At 49.8% G+C, this 21463-nt stretch overlaps 1 protein-coding gene across 1 annotated transcript in view; it reads right to left on the bottom strand.

Annotated features, from left to right (window-relative positions):
- KSR2 (kinase suppressor of ras 2) overlaps nt 1–19853 on the bottom strand; it is a 325968-nt gene extending 306115 nt beyond the window's left edge. The window contains exon 1 of the mRNA XM_049619270.1: nt 19707–19853. Within this exon, the coding sequence (XP_049475227.1) occupies nt 19707–19815 (109 nt within the window). The 5' untranslated portion in view covers nt 19816–19853. The remainder of the gene's footprint in view (nt 1–19706) is intronic.
- Between the last annotated feature and the right edge of the window lie 1610 nt (nt 19854–21463).

Raw genomic sequence — 21463 nt, 5'->3', positions numbered from 1 at the left:
AAAGAAAGAGTTTTTGAGCCATGATGATTTGAAAGAAAACAAATCCACCCTTGGCAGATTTGAGATTTGGCATCTGGTGGGCAGTAAAGCAAAATAACGCAGGAAGCAAGGAAGAAGCCCAAACAGCCTGTCAACCTTGGCACCAAATGTAGTGGGTCCTTCTTCTAGAAAGTGTCGCCTGGACTCACCTGGCTGCATCCAGGCCTTCCCCTGGGCTCTCTCGGCCCCCGTGCTTCCCCGTCTATGACAAATAATGATGGCAAAGGTAATCATACTGTGTGTTGAACGCTTCCTAAGGCATTGGAGCTGAGACTAGTGAGAAAGGGGGCAGCCCACAGCCTCTGTTGCAGGCAGAAGAAACAATGCCACATAATTTCTTATGTTCAAAGGCCCAACTCCACCATGGAGTTGATATGAGGGGTCAATGTAATGCTAATATCAGTTGGAGGCCACAGTGTGAGCTGGAGAGCTGTCTATGAGCGTGGGGACATGGTTACTGCTGTCGGTTCACTGGCCTGGCATGAAGGTCAAACCTCAGAGAAGGAGTCACTGGGGAAAGATTCATTGACCATCCTTCCTCTCCCCGGGGCATTTTACAGACCAGGACACCAGGCTCAGCTAGGCCATGTGGCTCGTCCAGACTCCCCTATCCAGAGAAAGCAGGGCAGGGCTGATCCAAGCATCTGGGCTCCAGCCCTGAGCAATGTCCACAATCGTCCCCCTTCACGGAATCTCTCTTCAAGGAAAAGGATGCTTGGGAGCTGTTTACCTGCAACACTGAAGTTGTAACAAGGTCCCTAGGAAGAGAGGGGGAGATTTTGTGTGTGTGTGGGGGGGGGGGGGGGCACATCAAAGCTCCTAGCTTTCATCTGGTTCCTGTAAATGTGACTAAGGACCCCTGGGAAAATCATGCTCCCAACTCAATTATGGTTTTCTGTGCTTTTACAGAACCTCAGTCCACAAAAATCTCCTGGCTTTCGTCTGGCCTCAGAATACTTACGTTGTCATCATCAGACCCGGAGCATCATCCAGGCAGTGGCTCTCAACCAGGAGCATTTGACAATTTCTAGAGGCATTTTTGATTTTGCAGCTTAAGACTGGGGGGGTGGGGGGTGCTACTGACATCTAGTGGTAAAGGCCAGGAATGCCACCAAACACCCTATAATGCACAGGGTTTCTCAGCCTCAGCACCATTGATGCCCTGGGATGGATAATCCTTTGTGGTGGGGCTGTCCTGTGCTATCCCTTTACATGCTGTGCTCCCCAAGATCTCCTACCTGGGCCCTGAGATCTGGTGACGTCCGATGGCATTAACAGACAAGGATCACATTCCTAAGCATGGCTCCCCCACCCCTCACACGGCCACTGATCTCCTGCCTAAAAGCCCCTTAGTCTAAAAGCTTGCTCATTTGGGGGGAATAAATATAGTCCCATGGTTCTATAAAAGACTCTGGGAACTTTTCCAACCTCCCAAATATGTTAAGGGAAGATTGTGATTGGTCGTTACCTTTTGTCTGCTCCAAAATACTAAGAAGGTCACAACGCCCCCCACCCAAGGGGCACCAGCTCTGTCAAATTCAGGGGCTTAACCCAACAAAGTCTTGGCAAAACCCTCAGCTGCCCACACCCATCACAGAGCAGGATGGCTCCAGCTCCTGGGCCCCATGGCCAGTCAGCTCCTGAGGAACCTGTCTTCCAGAAGCAGGCTGGCGACAGAACAGAACAGGGAGAGAAATCTTTGACTTAGCCCATTCATTTAGGTCATATGATTTCCAATTCACTCGAGCCAAAAGAACCAAAGTAAGGTCCTGCTGAAACATGGCGGGGCGGGGCGGGGGGACAGGGAGGCAGGCCCAGACAGGGGAAAGTGTACCTCATCTCACCCCTACTGACAACACCAAATGGTTAAGCATCTTTACGCCTGTTTCAAAGACAAGCTGGGAGGGGGGAGGGGGCAGGCCCAGGTTCACTACAGCCCGGGGGTCTCTACAGCCCAGGGGTCTCCCACACCAACTATGGCTGTGTCTTTTTTGATCTATGTGCCCTAGGGCCAGGCACGCGCAAAAGTGAAAGACTGTTCCTCTTCATAGCCATTCTATGGACAGGCTCCAGGAAGCTTCCTGTCGCAGGAGTCACCCCACATCTGGCCCCAAGCTCTTTCGAGATGTCTCCCAAGGAAATGAAGCCATTGTCTCTTTGAACTCCCTTTGCATCTCCAGCAGCTATGATTTGGAGCCTGCGTTTCAAGGCTTCTTCTTTTACAGCTCATTTTCTTGTCTTAATTGGTCTTACAGCATGGCAGGGAGACCGACAAGACACAGAGACAGAGAGAGAGAGAGAGCGAGAGAGAGAGAGAGAGCACAAGCGACAGTGACATGAGCCCCGCAGGAAGGTTAGCGGGAGCAAGACCCCTGCTGAGCCGATGGGAGGCAGGAAGGAACCAGCAGCCTGTGCTGAGACCGGGCAGCTCTCTCGAGTCCAGACTAAAGGTCCCCCACCCACCTGTGTTCAGCCTGCCCAGAATGCTCTGTGGGTAGCACAGAATTCACAGAATTAAGCCCACACTTGCTCCCTGCCGTGGCTGGGCCGCACCTTTCTCCTCTCGGGGACTCGGCTTTTCCCTATTTGAAAGTTGAGAGGATCAGACCGAGGTTCCTCGTCGTTGGCACATCAGTGTAGATCTTTTCAGTGGCACTTGAGCCAATTCTTTGGCGGCTCGGCAAAAGGAAGATTAGCGGGCAGCACCCCCTGGTGGCCGTCGGGAATCATCACAAGGTGGTCCCAGTGGGGTGGTGTTTCCAGGGCAATAAACACTGGGAGGAAAAAGCATCCAAGTGTCTGCAGCTGAGCAGCTATTTGACCCTCACTTTTTCGAGCAAGGAGTCTAGGGCTTAAAGCAAAACCACATCCACGTGTGTCTCAAGCCCTCCAACCTCTGTGACAATAAAGGCAGAAGGTCCTCAGAAGGGAGAGCTGGAAGACCAGGGTCAGCCTCACTTCTGGAGGGCATCCCTGTATCCGGTGACACAGCCCGCCCGCCTCGTTTCTCCTCCACAAAGCACCAGACAGAGAAGGAAACAAAAGCGCTAAAGAAAGCACACGATCAGATGATAGAGCTAAACTGAGCTTGTTCCCAAGGACAGGGCTGACGTGCAGGTGTCAACACGCCCTCTGTGTGGCTGCGGGAAGGGAGGCCGTTTCGCGTTTCCTCTTCCAAGTGAGGGGTGAGGTCAGGAGGGAGATCTGGAGTGTGAGGCACCCCACACTCAGAATCCCACTGGGCCAGCGGGACGCCTCGCAGACACTGGTCTGAAGGTGCTCCAGAGATAACGAGCCGTGGTCCCCACCCCCAGAGAACCCACAATCTGGCGGAGACAGGCAAGAAAAGTCAGCATTTGGGGCGCCTGGGGGGCTCAGTCGGTTGAGCGTCTGACTTCAGCTCAGGTTATGATCTCACAGCTCGTGGGTTCAAGCCCCACGTCGGGCGCTGTGCTGACGGCTCGGAGCCTGGAGCCTGCTTCTGATTCTGTGTCTCCCTCTCTGCTCCTCCCCCGCTCGTGCTCTCTCTCTCTTTCTCAAAAATAAACATTAAAATTTTTTTCTTTAAAGAAAGAAAAGTTGGCATTTAAAACTCTGCGTGATGACAGTGCATGCTTTGGGAGAGACTGGCATGAGCCTGAGTGCAGGCAGGCTCTAACAGGTCCTAGCTGTGTGACCCTGGGCAAGTTACTTAACCTCTCTGAGCATGCCCATCCTTCACGCCCTTTCTTCCTTCCCCTGAGCACATAGTACTGTAAGGCATTCAGAAAGGATAGCTCCACGTAAAGGCTGAACCACGGTGCAAGCCGTAATTTATCCTCACCGCAGAGCTCTCCAGGGACAATGTCCCTCCTCTAGCCTGGGGACCGCTTTGCTTACTGACTCCCCTATTCCCAAAGGCGGATCCTCTTTACATCAGACCGAGACCTCTCCCGGTTTCAAGCCTGTGTGTATTTGTTTGAGCCGACGGTCCTCTCCTGCCTAGTCTTTCATCGCAAAGGGTACCACATTTTTTTCTGTAAGAAGTCAGACAGTATTTCAGGTTTTCTGGGCCCTACCCACCCCTGCCACATAGCTCGGCTCTGCTACTACAGTGTGAAAACAGCCACAGATGTTGTTAACAAGTGGGTGTGGTGGTGTTCCAATAAAGCTTTATTTACAAAAGTAGAGGGAGAACGTGGCGGTGGCCTGTTTGCCAACGTCTAGAGAGAATTCTCTCTCATGATCTGTTCTTCATCTCTACTGAGGGAGCCCACCGCTGACATCTAGACAGAAACTGTCTTCCGCTCCCTACTCTCTCCTGGGGCAAATCTAAAAATGCTTCAACCTTCTGCTCCAAGGGCATCATTTCCATGATTAAATCGTGACGGCTCATTTGCTTGTTAATTCATCCAATGCTACTTTGCTGCGGTGAGGAAGACTTTCTAGAAAACAAAAGAAGCACCTGTTTGTGTTTCAAGGGTGTGGTCAGCAGAGCTCAAGTCCTGGCCCCTGCAGTTTACTGGCCACGTGACCTTGGACCCCTTCGTTCACCCACTGTGCCTCCGTTCGATCATCGGAAAACCAGGAAACAAAAGTCCCTCTCTCGTGGGGAAGTTCTGAAGAGTAAGGGGAGTTTTCCTTAAAATCAGTGCAGGATAATCCCTGACACAAACTATGCACTTAATCATTTCCTGTTATTATTTTTGTTTTGGCCAAGAGAGGGTACCTGCTGTCTGGGAATTTATAATCTGACATGGGAGGCTTATATATTTATATATCAAAACAACTACAGGATAACTTGATAACAAGAGAAGAGCAGGGGCAATCAAGGCAGGCTTCCTGGCAGTGGTGGCATTTAAGTGGCACCTTGAGGCATCATCAGGAGTTGTCTAAGCCATGGGAAGGTTTGCTTCAGGAACATGCAGCCAGGAAGTTTTTCTTTTGAACAGACACAAAGAGGAGAGGTTTGATGAATAGATAAAATCAGTGAACTCTACAGGGTCTGGGCGAACAGCCCCAACAGGCACCAGCAGCCGGGGGAGGAACATATGACAAGGGGGACAGAACAAGGTAAACAAACTGGGTTCAAGGAGGAGTTTTTTCCTTCAAATTTTTTTTCTAGGAAGTTACACAACTGGTTGCTTCGTGCCCAGAAAGATAGAAAATGCAGACAACCTAAAGAGAAATCATAACCACCCCTAACCCAAAACAACGATGCTACAATATCCAAGATGCTAAAATATCCAAGCGTATCTCCTTCTGGAACTGTTTGCTATGTATCCGTTTTGAAAATAATAAGTAACACGCGAGCTGGGTCCAAACGTTGCCTTGTCTTCCCCCTCCCCCAAACAATAGCTTTGGGTTACTTCTGGTGCAAGATTGTTAAATCGGTAATCAGGGAAATAATTAAACAACGCCTTAAAAGGCCACCTGAGTGAAAAGCATGACCATAACAAACTGAGACCATCTCATCTCCAGCAATGCCATCCCAGTATTGGGACACTGGGGGTGTGAGGTGGGGGTGGGTAGGGAATATGGTTCCTAAAAATAACACCCGATAACGCTTCTCTCCATCCTCCCTGCCCTCCCTGCTTCCTCCTGCATATTGACTCAGCTTTTCAAATATAATCACATGCCCAAGGATCACGTACCCACTCTCTCTCAGAACCATTGCTAAGAACAGCGCAGAAATACTCACCGAGGGAGACTGACCCTTGCTGGGAGAAAGGGGAGCCTCCCAGGGCTCTGAGGAGTCTCAAGGGACTTCGGACCCTTCCCAGCCACACCCACCGCAGGGCAGTGTCCCAGCTGTGCAGCTCTAGGATTCAACCTGGAGGGGCGACGAGGTCCCGGCCAGCATCCCCAAACGGCCCACAGCAGAAAGGGCTCTGCACTGAGAAGCAGGAACGGGTTCTGCAGTTCCAACCCCTGCTCTGCAGCAAGTCAAAGTGTCCCTCTGCTGGCCTCAGTTTTCCCACCTGTGAAATGGGTGCTCATCCTGGTCTACCCACCACTGGTACATCTGTGAGGATCAAATAAGATCACCGGCAGGCAGGGGCTTCCTAAAACTGAAGGGTTCTGTGGACGGGCAATGCCGTTGTTATTCAGTATGTATATGGGGGCTCTAAATAAGGCCTTTTTATCTCATTTCTGGTTTAAGCTGCTTTACCCTGTATAACCACCAGGGGGATGCACACTCAAACTGAGCAAATGGAAATATACGGACCAACCCCGCCCGCAGGGTAAAGGAGAAGCCATCTCTTAATGGCTTTCTTACGGGAGGCTTAACAGCAGCCAGACCTACCTGGGCTCCAACCCGGGCTCTGACACTCACTCAGTTGCTACGTGACCCAGGCCAAGGAGGCTACCTCACTGGTCCTCAGTTTTCTTACCAGTAAACAGAAAGAATAATCATATGAACCTCATGAGGTTGCTGAAAGGATTAAATGAGGGGGCGCCGGGGTGGGTGGCTCAGTCGGCTGAGTGTCCGACTTCGGCCTGGGACATGATCTCGCGGTTCATGAGTTCGAGCCCCACGTCGGGCTCTGTGCTGCCAGCTTGGAGCCTGGAGCCTGCTTCGGATTCGGTGTCTCCCTCTCTCTCTCTGCCCCTCCCCTGCTTGCGCTCTGTCTCTCTCTGCCTCTCAAAATTAAATAAATATTTAAAAAAGTTGAAAGGATTAAATGAGCCCGTGCTGCATGTCAATTATCTGGCACATCACTTGCCTCTGTAAGGACCCAACCAATATCTGCTCTTAACTATTTTCATGGGTCTCCATCATTCATCTGATCACTCACTGACTACTTTTTGCTCGACAGTTCTGAGCCAGGCTCTGGAACAATTCTGGCACGGCAGCTCCCAAAGTGGCATCCCCAAACTAGCAGCACCCAGGGAACTCGTTACAAAACGCAGGTGTCTGGGTGCTTCTCCAGACCAGCTGAAACACAAAGTCCGGGAGCCCTACCAGGGATTCTGATGCACATTCAGGTCTGAGCACCACTGCTCTGGTGAGGAGTAGAGAAACGAACAAATAAACAAAATCGTTTCAGATGTGATAGGAACCGTGAAGAAAATAAAACAGAGTAATGGGACTATGAGTGACTGAGACGGATGTGGGGCTCTCTGGGAAGGTGGCATTTGAGCTGAGAACAAAATGACAAGGAACCAGCCACGGAAAGATGAGGGGAGAACACTTCGGGCAGAAAGGATGACCTGTGCAAAGGCCCTGCGGCAGGCTTTTCAAGGAAATGCAATTAGGTCAGGGTAGCTGGTGTGAGGAGCTAATGAAGACATCTGGAGATGGACCAACCAGGAGCCTGGGGAAGGAGCTGGGGTCTGATTCTAAGATTTAACAGTTTGGATCTGATTCAGTTCATCTGGTTTAGTGGACGCGGGACCCACGATCCTCAAACATTTCGGCCCCTGCAGACTACACAGTACAAGTTCTGTGCCCAATGCTTCCGCTCTCTTACCTCCCAGGTGCAAGGAATACAGAGAAGGAGGACCATGGCTCAGATCAGAGATGATAGCCGGGAGCCAGGCCCTCTTTGTTCCCACTGGGGGTTTCCCACAAAAGCCAGAGCGGACCGCATGAAGTGGCAGGGGGCTAAAGAGAAGGGTCAAAGGTGGCCTGCAAGAAAGTGAGAGTAGCAGCTATATCGGGAAGGGCAGGTTAAGCCCTGGACCAGGTTTCTCAGAGAGGGGTCTGCTTCCCTGGCTGTAAGACAAAGGCTGGCGGGCGGGGTGGGGGCTCTGACTTTCAAAATAATAATAAAGATAATCATAGCCAACTATGTAGTAAGCATGCAATTTGCCAGACATCTGGCTGTGTGTTTATTTCTATTAACTCACTTCTTTTCTGGCAGTAGTGTCATAATTATGGAAGATACTACCAGAGCCTCCATTTTACAGATAAGGAAGGTAAGGTAGACTCAGATAAACAGGGCAAGTTGAGGCCAAGCCCAAGGGAAGCAGAACTAAGGGATGAAGGAGGAGAAAGGGAGAGTGGCCAATGGACAAAACGTACCTAAGTCCCATCCGTCCTTGACTTAGGAGTTGAATGAAATCAAGTCAAGACAATTCCCTTTTTTTTTTTAATGTTTGTTTTTGACAGAGAGAGAGAGAGAGAGAGAGCGAGCATGAGAGGGGGAGGGGCAGAGACAGAGGGAGACACAGAATCCGAAGCAGGCTCCAGGCTCTGAGCTGTCCGCACAGAGCCTGACGAGGGGCTCGAACTCACGAACCGCGAGATCACGACTGGAGCTGAAGTCGGTCACATAACCGACTGAGCCACCCAGGTGCCCCAAGACAATCCCCTTCTTAAAACCTCTCCAACAGCTTCCCATTCTGCTTTGAAGAAACCCAAGCTTTTTGCCATGGCTCTGAGGCTCCTGAGCTGGTCCCTGCCTGTCTCTCCCCCGTACCTTCTCTCCAGCCGCCCCTGCTCCCTGCACCAGCCTAGGGTGTTGTCAGCTTGGCTATGCTGGCACCCTCGTCTCCAGATTCCCCTTCTCTGTATGGTTCCGGGTTAAAATCGGCCAAAGTTGCACAGAATTTGGGAAGTGAAGTAAAGCTGCAGCTGTGATGCTCTGATGCACGGGTCAGGGACAGCAGGAGACAGATGCAGGGGTGCTGGTCTGGTTTATCCTCTCTTCCTCCTGCTCCACGGCCAACTCTCTTCATCCTGACACTGGGCCCTGGGGACCAACAGCGACCTCAAATCCAACACCAGACACTGGCCTGCGAACTCACAGAGGCAACAGCTCCAAAGATCTAAGAAACTTCCAGAGGCGTCTACACCAGTCGTCTTCTTGGTTTCCCTCCAGATGTCCCTAGGCGGGCTTACCCACATCAGGACAGGTTAGAGACCTTTCTCTGAATCTTCAGTCTCCCTCCTGAACTTTTACTTCCTGAGCTCTTCCTACAGTTGTATAAGGTCTGGAGTCCCACGATAAATTCCTTTTTCCATTACACTCGCAGCGTTCCTGCTCTCCCACTGTCCCCCGCTGATACAGTTACCAGCAGAAGCAACACCGTACCTGTTCCAGAACTAGCTTCTAAGATACCTGGCAGCTTCCACTTGCCCCCTCTTGGAACGCTTACTCCCGCTCCAAGCAGCCCAAGCCACACGGAAAGGCAACGTGTGGGTGCCCCAGCAGACAGCCCAAACTCAACTCCCACCAGCTACCACCGCCAGCTGGCATCCATGGGCGTGAGCCGTCTTGAATGTTCCAGCCCAGCCAACAGAAAACGTGGAACCACAGAACTACCCAGCTGAGCCCAGGCAACCCAGAGAATCGTGAAGAGATAACAATGCACGTGTTGTTCTAAGTCACTAAGTTTGGGGGTCAACGGTCACACAGCAACAAGTCACCAGAGCACAGCCTATGGTTCAGCCACGAGGGCCTCTTTTCTGCTTCTTAAAAATGCTTTGGAGGGGCGCCTGGGTGGCTCGGTCGGTTAAGCGTCCGACTTCGGCTCAGGTCATGATCTCGCGGTTCGTGAGTTCGAGCCCCACGTCGGGCTCTGTGCTGACAGCTCAGAGCCTGGAGCCTGTTTCGGATTCTGTGTCTCCCTCTCTCTCTCTGACCCTCCCCCGTTCATGCTCTGTCTCTCTCTGTCTCAAAAATAAATAAACGTTAAAAAAAAAATGCTTTGGAGGTTGGCATGACTCATTTGCTCTTCTCAAAATGCTCTTCTCCCCATCTTTTCATACCTGGTAACTTCTGGGCATTCGAGACTTCGTTTCAATGGCACCTTCTCAGAGAGGCCTGCTGTGACGGCCAGTTCGCTGTGTCGATGTGGCTGTAGTCCCCACTTATTCAGTCCAACGTCAATGTGGGTGAGGCTGTGCAGGTGTTTTGTAGATGTGATTAAAGTCAGCAGCCAGCCGACTTTATTAAGTAAGGGGGATTATCCTCAATAATCTGGATAGGCCTGATTCAGTCCTTCGCAAGGAGGGGAACACAGGGGGACAGCAATGTGGATGCCAGCCAGCCCGCCCTTCCTGAGAGTCTAACCTACCAGCCCCAACAATCCCCCTAAGCCAAGCCTTTGCGATAATCTCTTCACTGTACTTATCTTACTGGTTCTGCCTCGCTGGTTTGTTCTGACACAGCCACTGTGACCACCCCATCGAAGCCAGGCCCCTGGTCACCATGATATCACCCCACTTTAATTCTCCACGTGAAACTGGTCACCATTTGTCATTTTTCCTATTTTATCATTTCTCCCAATACATTCTAGAGCGGCCCTGTCCAGTAGAACCTTCTGCAGTGATGGGAATGCCTGACATCCGTGCTGCTCCATGGATCTCTAGAAAGGTGGCTGATGAGGGGCGCTTGGGTGATTCAGTCTGTTAAGCATCCAACTTCGGCTCAGGTCACAATCTCATGGTTCGTGAGTTCGAGCCCCGCGTTGTGCTCTGCGCGGACAGCTCAGAGCCTGGAGCCTGCTTCAGATTCTGTCTCTCTCTCTCTCTCTCTCTCTGCCCCTCCCCCACTCGTGCTCTGTGTCTCTCTGTCTCTCTCAAAAATAAATAGACATTAAAAAGAATTTTTAAGGTGGCTGGTGAGATGGAAAAAGTGAATCTGTTCACTTTTGATTAAGTGAAAAATTGAGTGAAAATTTTTATTAAGTGAAAACTTTTTTCACTTTTTATTAACTGTACAAAATTCATTTCATTTCATTTTCATGAATGTAAGTTTCACTCATCACATGAATCCAGCTAGCCTAGAATATGAGGTCCATGAGAGCGGGAAGCCGGTGGGTTTTAGCCACCACTATGTCCTCGTCCCCGACAGCGACTCAGACAGGAAGTTAGACTGGGATGCATCCTGGGAGCGAATGAGCCATTTGCACGTAAGGCGGCATTCGGTGCCTCTCCCTTGTGCTACGTCTGTGTAAGCAGCCCCCGAGAACCTACGGATCAGGGCTGGGGAGCGAACAATGAGGGAAAGAGAGGAACTCAGGTGTGGTACACACCAGCCGCTTCGGGCGGGGCCCTCTCCCTGGGCTGCCAGGCCAGCCCAAAGTTAGAAGCAAGTGCAACAATGGGGCAATCAAGACGGCTCTTAGTCTTTGTTCCAGTCTAAGGAAGGCTGTAGTGAAGGCAGGGTTCTAGTGGCCTCCGTTCAAAGCCCAAACTGGGAAGAAACAAGAGAGCATCTGAGGCTATCCTATTTCAGGGCCATTTTGCATCCTGTTTTCCTCCTGGCTGCCAGTTCTCCCTCTGGACGTGCCCGATGAGGAGCTGGCAGGGAGGGGAGCTGACAAAAGGGAGCTCCGAGAGGCTGCAGGGGTATGGGGTGCCCCGGCCTCTTCTCTCTCCCTGTGATGAGGGGCAGAAGCAGAAAAACGTTCACCCTTAGCTCAGCAGGCTGAACTTCAGCCTGCGCAGTTCCGATAAGGATCAGATACGTGCCGGTGGCTACATTCTTCAAGGGTCTCATGACTGCCTGCACATCTCACCCATAATTAACGTCAAGCTCAATGAGAAGCACGGGAAAAATCTTGTGAAAGCGGTTTTATGAGTAGAGATTCGAAGACATTTATGATCTACTATTCCCTGCACGCAGCATATAATCCCCTCGAGCACTAAGCGTATAATCACCAGCTTCATACAGCAAAAGTGCAGCCCTTTCGGCCCACGGGTCCTGTCCACGAGCTACTCAAATAAGCTTACAAAGTTACACCATACAACCTCTCAAGAATTCCTTCCTGACCTTTGCGCACCACAATCCTGCAACACCCGCACGCCCCCACCCCCAGCCTCCTCCTGCACTTCCCAAAACTCAGTCTAGGCCACCCACCTACTCTGCAGCCAGAGTGTTGGTCTGCAAACTGAATGATCATGCATCTTCGGCTCAAAACCCTGCAGTGCAAGCTCTGTGCAGTTCCACTGGGCTCTCTGAGCCTAGGATGCCACCTGATCCCTCCTGCCCCAAGGCACTTCTGCGTGCTCCCCCCCCCCCCCCCCCCCCCCACCAAGTCGTCAGGAGAATTCCTCCTCCTGCTTTTGGGTCTCAGCTCCACCCTGAAGCCTGAGAAAGCCCCCAAGCCCTGGAAACTAGCACAGCGCCTGATAGACACTGAGTGCTTGATAAGTAAGTGTGGAAGAAAGGAAGGAGAAAAGCAAGGTCTTCCATCATCTGGAACCTGGGGTTTTTTCCTTGGGAAAGCAAACATGCAAATGACTGCCCATTATTGGCCTGAAAGCAGCCCAAAGACCAAGAAGAATAAGGGCAAAGAGGAAACAAGAGAGAGAAAAAGCATAGCATCTGTATTCTGATATCTGAGCCTTGTCCCTTCCAGGCCCTTCTTTGATACGCAGCTGTGTGTGTGACCCAGAGAGGAAAGGAGGGAGCCTGTTGTCTTCAGGCCTGAGGCCTGTACGTCTGGGGCTGGAGGGGGCAGGGGGAGCAAAGGGCAGGAACACACTCTTCCAGAAACAAATCAATTTCACCCTAGGACCTTAGCTCTGTGGCGACCATGATGGAGAAAATGGGGCTGTGTGCCATGGAAAAATTGCTTGGGCTTCTCTGTTTAATGTTTTTGGCCAGGGAAAGGTGGGTCACCTCTAGAGAGCAACCAAGTCAAGCAGAGGGGGTAAACAGGTTCTAAAGAAGCAGCAGTGTTGAGGGAGACAGTGGCTCAGAGGGAAGGGAAATCAGAGAAACAAAGAATTAGAGAAAACCGAAGGCCAGAGGCCCTTTGGAGAAAAAAAGAGAGAAGGATGGAAAGAAGGTCGAGGGAAACGAGTTGGAGGCAGAAAAAGGCCAGAGGACCCTGGTGATGGTGGTGGGGATGGGGATGGGGATGGGGACAGCGATAATGTTGGTGGAAATGCAGTACAGGGGGCAGGGGTGATGGTATGACAATGACAGTAACGGCAACAGTGAGACTTACCGTGTATCTAATCCGAGCCAGGCCCTGTGCTTTGCCCGTATCGCCTCATGCAATCCTACCAACGACCCATGGGTGAAAATGCTCATCATGTTTATCCTCATACCGAGAAAACTAAGCTCCGAACCGCGAGATGCCATACTCAAAATCGTACAGCTAATAGGGGGCTGGCCCAGAATTTAGCAGAACCCGGGTTCGTCTCATTCCAGACTCCATTCTGCTGGCAGACACTGAAGGACTGAGAAGGGGAAGCAGAAAGGAAAACGGAAGAAGAAGGAGGCTTGCCCTCATCATGCTATTTCATAGGACAACCTGCCCCCTTCCTGTTCCTGGAGGGCACGGCCACCCCCCCTGACACTGCTCCACTTTTTCTTTCCCCCACAGCACTCATCCTAACACACTTTGTAATGTACTTGCTTATTACGATTATAATGTGTCATCTGTCTCCCCCCCTCCCCCATAGCATGTAAGCCCCTTGAGGACAGACACGAAGCGTGCACTTTCAGAGATCAGAACAGTGCCTGACATACTGCAGGCATTCAATACTTTTTGAATGGATTTATGAATGTTTTTTTTGGTTTCAGGCCACATCTGATATGACAAGATTAAGGCATTATGGCTTTGGGGTCCCCTGAACCTGTTGAAAGAACAATTGGGTATTCTTTGGTTTCAGGCTCAGGCTGATCTAACACGCTCACAGATGGGAGGAAGGGGTAGTTTTTTTCCTAACTTGGAGGCTTCTTGGACACTGGGAAATAAAGAAACCCCCAACACCCAAGGAGGAAACTAAGATTAGAGTCCCAGGTCTAAAATAAAAGATGCTCGATCCTCTAAGAGAGAGACAGGCCAAGATTATACACTTTGCCAGGCATAAAGCTTCCCGCTCTCCATATGATTCCACGACTTTCTCAATACGACCTGTATTCCTTCAGTCATTTAACAAACATGCGTTGAATCACCACTACCCACCAGAATGTAAGATATCTGACTTCACCACTGTGAAGGACCCCAGTCCTCTGGCTGAGAGCTGGGGCCACCAAGGCCAATAAATACAGTATGACGCTTAAGTCTAAAAGTCTGGTGAGAAAGACACTAGTTTGTTCCCTAGCTTGGGACATTTTTGGTTAAAGTGAAGGGCAGGGAATGGTGGAACCACACAGCTCCTGAGATCATTAGAAGTTTCTAAGGAATGATGATCGTCTCTGAGAGAATATTTAAAAGCACTGGTCGAGGATGGCTCACTGCTTCCCCCTGGTGGAGAGCGGTAGCAAGCACATCAAGCAGCTTCCTGGATCTTTCCTCCACCTGGGCAATCTGAGCCAGGAGCAAGGCTCAGATTTGATACATCCATTCAAAGGGTGACTAGCAGGGTGCCTGCCCTAGGGAAGATCACAGTCGCATGAGGGAGTAAGGAGAGGAGACTGACAATCGCTGTAAGACACGGTCAGCTGGTGACAGAAGTATTCATTCATTCACCCATTCAACAAAGTGCAGAGGCTTTGAGGCAGGAGTCAGGTCTGAGGAGGGATTAACTGGGAGAACAAAGAGAAAGGGGATTCCAGGTAGTGGTGCCTGTGCCAAGGTGTGAAATCCGTGCATGACCTAGGAAACGCTAAGTAACCAGTAGACTCGTCCAATACATTTAAGGCTTGAGGGGGAAATGGGAATGGTGGGGCTCCAAATAGAAGCCAAGTCCTGAGCTACTTTGCAAACCATGCAAAAGACCATGCACTTTAAGCCACTCGTGATCTGCATGGGTTTCAGGTAGCAATTCAGAAATATTTACTAAGTCCCTACAGATATTGACGTCTGGCCGGGAGTAAAATGGTTCGCAAGAAGAGGTACGATCCCTGTCCTGTGGAGGGGGAGACAGGCATCCCAGGACACCCAGGTTGAGCCTCCAACTTCAGCTCAGGTCATGATCTCACAGTTCCTGAGTTCAAGCCCCACATCGGGCTCACTGCTGTCAGCCTGTCAACACAGAGCCCACTACTTGTGCTCTCTCAAAAATAAATAAACATTTTTTTAATTAAAAAAAAACCGGGGCACCTGGGTGGCTCAGTGGGTTAAGTGTCCAACTTCGGCTCGGGTCACGATCTCACGGTTCGTGGGTTCAAGCCCCGCGTTGGGCTCTGTGCTGACAGCTCGGAGCCTGGAACCGGCTTCGGATTCTGTGTCTCCCTCTCTCTCTGCCCCGCCCCCACTTGTGCTCTGCCTCCCTCTCAAAAATAAAATTACAAAAATTAGAAAAATTAAAAAACTCACTCCCCCCCAAAAGGCTGAAATTTAAATTAAAATGTGACAAGTGTCCCTGCTGTGTACAGGAAGAGGAGAAATAAAGTATGACATTAAGGGAACTTGGAGTTGAGTGTGTAGACAAGACAGAGTGAGGGGTCCCCAGAGAAGACGAGATACAGCTTTCTTAACATCAGAGAGGCCAGGTTAGGACCCCAGCCATTTTGTGATCGACGCCTGACAGGCACCTCTTCGCGCAAGCACTTTTCTTGCAGAACCCCCTGCGATACATAAAAATTGCAGAAAAACATACCTCAGTAGTTAATGACTTTAAGGGAACAAAAGAATGTAAAAAACAAACAGCCACTACCAAGCTGCGACAGAGTCCAGCCGCTACAGAGACAATAAATCAGTGGTAAAACTCCCAGTGCTGTTTCGAAAGTAAAGACTGACCTAATGCCCACTCTTGTGTTGTTTTTGCAGGATTCCAGTCCCTGTGGGCACGAAGCCATAGGACTCACTGGAGCCAGAGTACAGAGGATGCCGACCCTGGCTGGCCCCGTGACTTCCATCAACCAGGACCTGGACTCTGTCTTTCGCCCCAATTCTAGACCGAAACGTCCTTTGCCAAGCTCCTCCGTGAATACACACGCGCCCGCGGCTCCAAACTCCCCCGGTTTCGTTGTTGGGAGAGGCAATGCTTCGAGGGCTCCCCTTACTTGTAACAAGTAATAAAGAGTTCTTTGGGTTGTATTCAATGTGACGCACCCCATGCGGTACTGAGTGGAGCTGCCCCTCATGCCGACCTGTGCGCTAAGCGCCACAGGGTTTGGGCAAATGCGCAGCACCTGGCCACTGCCGTCAAGGCCCCCAGAGGCCGTAAGGCCGGCATCAGAGGCAGGACCCGTAGACGGAATCTGAGCCGCCTGGGAAAGAGTTGGTAGAGGCATGGAGGGTGAAGGGGAACTGAACCGGCCACCCCAAAGCATGTCTCTTCGGCATAAGGGTTATTTTAGGCTGATCATCTTTTTTAATTGTTAATGCTTTCTATTTATTGTTGAGACAGAGACAGAACACGAGGGGAGGGGGGGAGAGAGAGGGAAACACAGAATCGGAAGCAGGATCCGGGCTCTGAGCTGTCAGCACAGAGCCTGATGCAGGGGTCGAATTCACGAACTGTGAGATCATGACCTGAGCCAAAGTCGGACACTTACTGAGCCACCCAGGTGCCCCTAGGCTGGTTATTTTTAAGAAACAGCAGACACAGGTGAAGCTCTGAAAACGGATTAGAAGTCACGCTTTTATAAAAGACGTTGACATTTACAAGGGAAACCTCCACACGTCAGCATCAGAAACGTGACTCTAAATCTCTACAAACTCCTATCAGTGGAGACGGCAGAGACTTCTTTCGCACAACCACCTTACCCTTGTTAATTGTGCTTTTCCTGGTCACGTCCCATAACTGCCTCCCACACCCCATCTAACACCCTCTTTTGTCTTTAGCTAGAGACGGGCCACTCTGACGAGCTACTCAGTTTTCCTGGGCTCTTCCATGTATATAGACCTTGTTTGTTTTTCTCCTGTTAATCTGTCTTATATTATAGAGGCCCTCCCAGCCCAGTACCAAGAAGGGTAGGGGGAAATTTTCTTCTTCCCCACCAGGATCAAAGAGATCAGTGTTTCCCAAACCATGGCTCACAACCTGTAAGTGACGTGTGACATAAAAGTGGCAGTCATTACCAGTATTTGGTAAGTGACACAGAATAAAAAAGCAAAGAATATTAAATAGTGTGCATGGTAAGAATGAGTTTGATGGTAATTCCTTATTCCGTGAGACTCATTTCAGTTACGTACCTGTGTGGGTACGTTGTGTATATGTGTGTATAACGTAAATCTGATTCATTTCTGTGTATCTTTATTATTATTATTATCCTAATTTTTTTAATGTTTATTTATTTTTGCCAGAGAGAGAGAGAGAGAGAGAGAGACAGAGTATGAGCGGGGGAGGGGCAGAGAGAGAGAGAGGCAGACACAGAATTCGAAGCAGCTCCCGGCTCTGAGCTGTCAGCACAGAGCCCAAGGCGGGGTCGAACTCACAGACTGTGAGATCGTGACCTGAGCTGAAGTCAGACGCTCAGCCGACTGAGCCACCCAGGTGCCCCTATTATTACTATTTTAAAGAGAAAGAATCTTAAGTAGGCTCCACGCTCAGTGCAGAGCCCGACGCAGGGCTCGATCCTGCAACCCTGGGATCGTGACCTGAGCCAAAATCACGAGTCGGATCCTCAACCAACTGAGCCACCCAGGCGCCCCTCATTTCTGCGCATCTAGATCAAAACTGAAAAACAGCAGATTGGAGGCCCTCTCAAGGTTTCACCCAGCCCAGGATGTCACAAAGGCTGAGTGGGCTTCTCCAAACTCAGTAGCACAACTCTGCGAGAAGATGCAAACTGAACTCTGGAAAGCAATTAAGAACCTAACCTCAGTCCTCACTCTCCTGCGTTGTAGGGGGCAAGGAGGAAGGACAGGGGAGGGGCATAAATTGAGACGAACTTTCTGGAAAGCTACGTGGCAATGTTCACCAGACTATCTGGAGGCATTTTTGTTTGTCATGACCGGGACTGGGGGAAGAGAGGGTGTTCCTGGTATCTAGCAGGTAGAGGCGAGGGATGCTACCATATCCTTCAATGACAGGACAGCCCCCAACTCAGGGTCCCTTTGATTGTAGCTTGGATAAGGATCTGCTAGGAAGAAAGAATACAAAAGGGCATGCATGGGGATCTGGGCCAATAACCTGCGTCATAAATGTTCTCTTTCCTTCACTGCTGTATTCCAGCCCTGCTGGAACAGAACACAGTAGTCAGTAAATACTTGTTGAATGCGCCACGTTGAATCCAGCAAACGCATCTGTGAATAAGCACCTGCCTGACTGCCCCAGACTAAAGCTCTACAGTGACACCTTGTGGCCGAAACGGAAACAAGCAGGCAGACGGACCAATAACCCTTTGGCTGGTGTTTGCCCAGCTGACCCCTTAGGACTGCAAAGGCCCCAGAATTTGTGGGGAAATCATGAGGTTAGGGAGAAGCAGGAGGCCTCAAGAGGATGATATCTGATGTCCCACTAATGAAGGCAAACAGGGGCCTGAGCAATTAATGGGAAAGATCAAAGAAAGAAGATGTTAAGAAAGAAAAAAACATGCCCCAAACTGAGTCATTCTCCCAAGATAGCAAACCCGGACTTAATTAGTTTTAACCTCTACTGAAACAATCTTCCTTTTTGTTTTGTTAAGAACTCCCTTGTCCCTCCCTCCTGCCTGTAAAAACCTTCCATTTTGTACAACTTCTCTACTTGCTGGAAAGGATGCTGCCTGATTCGCAACTGATCTCCAGTTGAATTTATTTCTTAACAATTTGGACCCCAAACTGATGAAACAAGTCACAGAAGTTATTTCATGAGGTGAAAAAAAAAAACAGGTTTCAAAATGTGCATGGATAATCCTAATTCTATTGTTTAAAAATAGTTATGTGGGGCGCCTGGGTGGCTCAGTTGGTTAAGCGTCCAACTTCGGCTCAGGTCATGATCTCACCGCTCGTGAGTTGGAGTCCCGCATCGGGCTCTGTGCTGACAGCTCAGAGCCTGGATCCTGCTTCGTTTTCTGTGTCCCTCTCTCGCTGTGCCCCTCCCTCACTCATGCTCTGTCTCTCTTTCTCTCAAAAATAAATAAAGCATTAAAAAATAATAATAATAATAAATAAATAAATAAATAAATAAAGCATTAAAAAAAATTTTTTTAAATAGTTACGTGGGGCACCTGGGTGGCTCAGTCGGTTGAGAGTCCGACTTCGGCTCAGATCATGATCTCGCAGATCGTGAGTTCGAGCCCCACACCAGGCTCTGTGCTGACAGCTCAGAGCCTGGAGCCTGCCTCCGATTCTGTGTCTCCCCCCTCTCTCTGCCCCTCCCATGCTCATGCTCTGTCTCTCTCTGTCTCTTAATAATAAATAAACATTAAAAAATTTTTTTAAATAGTTATGCACATACCCACTTGTCTGTAATGATTACACCAAAACACTTACCAAAATGACAACAGTAAGTTCCCTAGGGGGTAGAGCTTGGACAGTCATTTTCTTTTGATCTATTTTCTGTTTTGTTTTACAATGAATGTATATGGTTTAGGTAAAATAATAATAATAATAATAATAATAATAATAATAAGATAAAATAAGAAGTTAGATGGATGCAGACCCAAATACAAAGGCATTTAAGAATGTCTCTGGTAAAAAGACGCTGATCACCTATGCACACCCTGTGTTTCCACATCTGGGCCCTTATTATCCAGATCCAAATGCTCTCTGACCTCAGCTCTTCCTTGAGCAAGAGCTTCCAAGAGTTGACCCACCACTGCCCTTCTCTCCTCTGCTCATGAGTGGAATTTACCATCCAAAGCTGACTCCGTCTCATCCTGGCCTGCAGAGTGGGCACAGAAATCTGGAGGAACCGAGGCAGATGTGCTGGGGAGGGGTCTCCATCCCCAAGGCCCGCTCACCTGACATGTGGACGTTGCGGAGGCAGGAGAGGGAGGCATTGAGGCGGGCACACTCCTCCCGGTTGGCTCCGTATTTCTCCACGGTCTCACACACCTGCTCATCTGTCATCTCCAAGAGGTCCTCCAGACTCAGCTGGCCAGGGGTGATTTCCTGCAGGAGGGAAGTAAGGAGCTCGGTGAACGTGAAGGGACCTCAAGCACCCAGAGGGAAGGAAAGTGGGCTGAGCCTCCGTGCTGCCCTCTAGTGGTACCCAGTGGAACACCCGGCCCTGTGTGGAAGGTTGGGCCTCTGACTCCTGGGTCCAACAAGGCCTCCGTTTGAGGTTTGAATCTCAGCTTTGCCACTCATTGCCTCGGGCAAGTCACTTACCCTCTCTGAACCTCACTTTACTCACCTTTACAATGGGTGTCTTAAGTGCTTGTACTTTGTAAGGTAGTGCCTATCTTTAGCACATAGCTAGCGCTCCATAGATGGTGATAGTTAATTATCTGTCCCCCTGGGTAGCTTCTGAAGTCTTTATGGGCAGGGCTCCACTTTCCTTGTCTTTGGATGGCCCTCTGTGTCTCCTGTTCAGCTTGGCTTGTCCCCAGTCCAGGGCAAACTTGGAGCAGAGCAAACTGGATAGCCCAAGTCTCTTGGTGGCTGTCCTCCCCAGCCACCCATTCGAGATTCCAGACTGGGGCTTTAGGAACCCTAAGGGGCAGTAATCTGGAACACTGTGGGTATGTGCTGGAAATGAAACTGGACTGGTGACTGAGCCCCCCAGGGCATGGGTCTGTATTCTAAGACAAAATGGTAAGGCTGGGGTATAGCACGGGGTGGGGACAGGGACACCTCTGGAGAGATCAGCTGGGAACAGAACCAGTAGGATTGCCAGCTATAAATGTCTTGGGCAGGTGTCCCTTCCCACACCCCCTTTCCCAAAATGATGTGTCCCTAGACACCATAATATAGATGTACCTTTAAATTTGTCAAACTTCGATACTTATGCATCTTCATGCATTTATGCATATTTATGCATTGACATCTATACCTGTGTATCAAATGGATAGCCTTCGTTTTATAGCAGTTAATGGTATCCAATGTTTTTACATATATTACTATTTAAATAAGAATTTTAAATACCTAAAGATGGAGACTCTAGGACAACATTGTGGATTACTTCTGTCCTCTTGTGGCCATACCTGTGTATTACAACAAAATCAGACACCTACCCCGCCCCCCCACCCCCTCCACACACACACACACACACACACACACACACACACACACACATCCCCAATGCACACACAAAAACTGGCAGCCAGAAGGGGGAAAACCGCATTAGTAAAAAAAAAAATCCACCACCACCCCCCCACAAAACAGAGGCAGGGCAAAAGCCACGAAGCCCAATCAGTGCCCTTCCAGCGCACTAGGGCAGGGAGCAGGAGAGAACGGTAATCGGGGTTTCTCATATAGGGACGCAGTGCACATAAACCCCACTTTAAGAAAAGTGATAGTCCAGGATCTGAAGGTACAAAATGAATCATATTTAGAAGAACTCATTCACAACATTAAAGAATTCTCCTCTTCGCTGCAGGACTCACTTGTGCACTGTAATCCCATAATTTACCCCCCAAATATCCGATTTTCACTGAAAAGTTGGGGTCACAGAAAAAAAATCACAGAAGTAATAATGACATCAAAAATAGACAAAGCCTTAACAACCCAGACTAAAAGCGAAGATGCACGTCTGTTTGATAAAAGAATAATAATA

The sequence above is a fragment of the Panthera uncia genome (genome assembly GCF_023721935.1).
Source record: "Panthera uncia isolate 11264 chromosome D3 unlocalized genomic scaffold, Puncia_PCG_1.0 HiC_scaffold_8, whole genome shotgun sequence".
In the NCBI taxonomy this organism is placed as follows: domain Eukaryota; kingdom Metazoa; phylum Chordata; class Mammalia; order Carnivora; family Felidae; genus Panthera; species Panthera uncia.
This window is presented reverse-complemented; position numbering and strand designations above follow the sequence as displayed.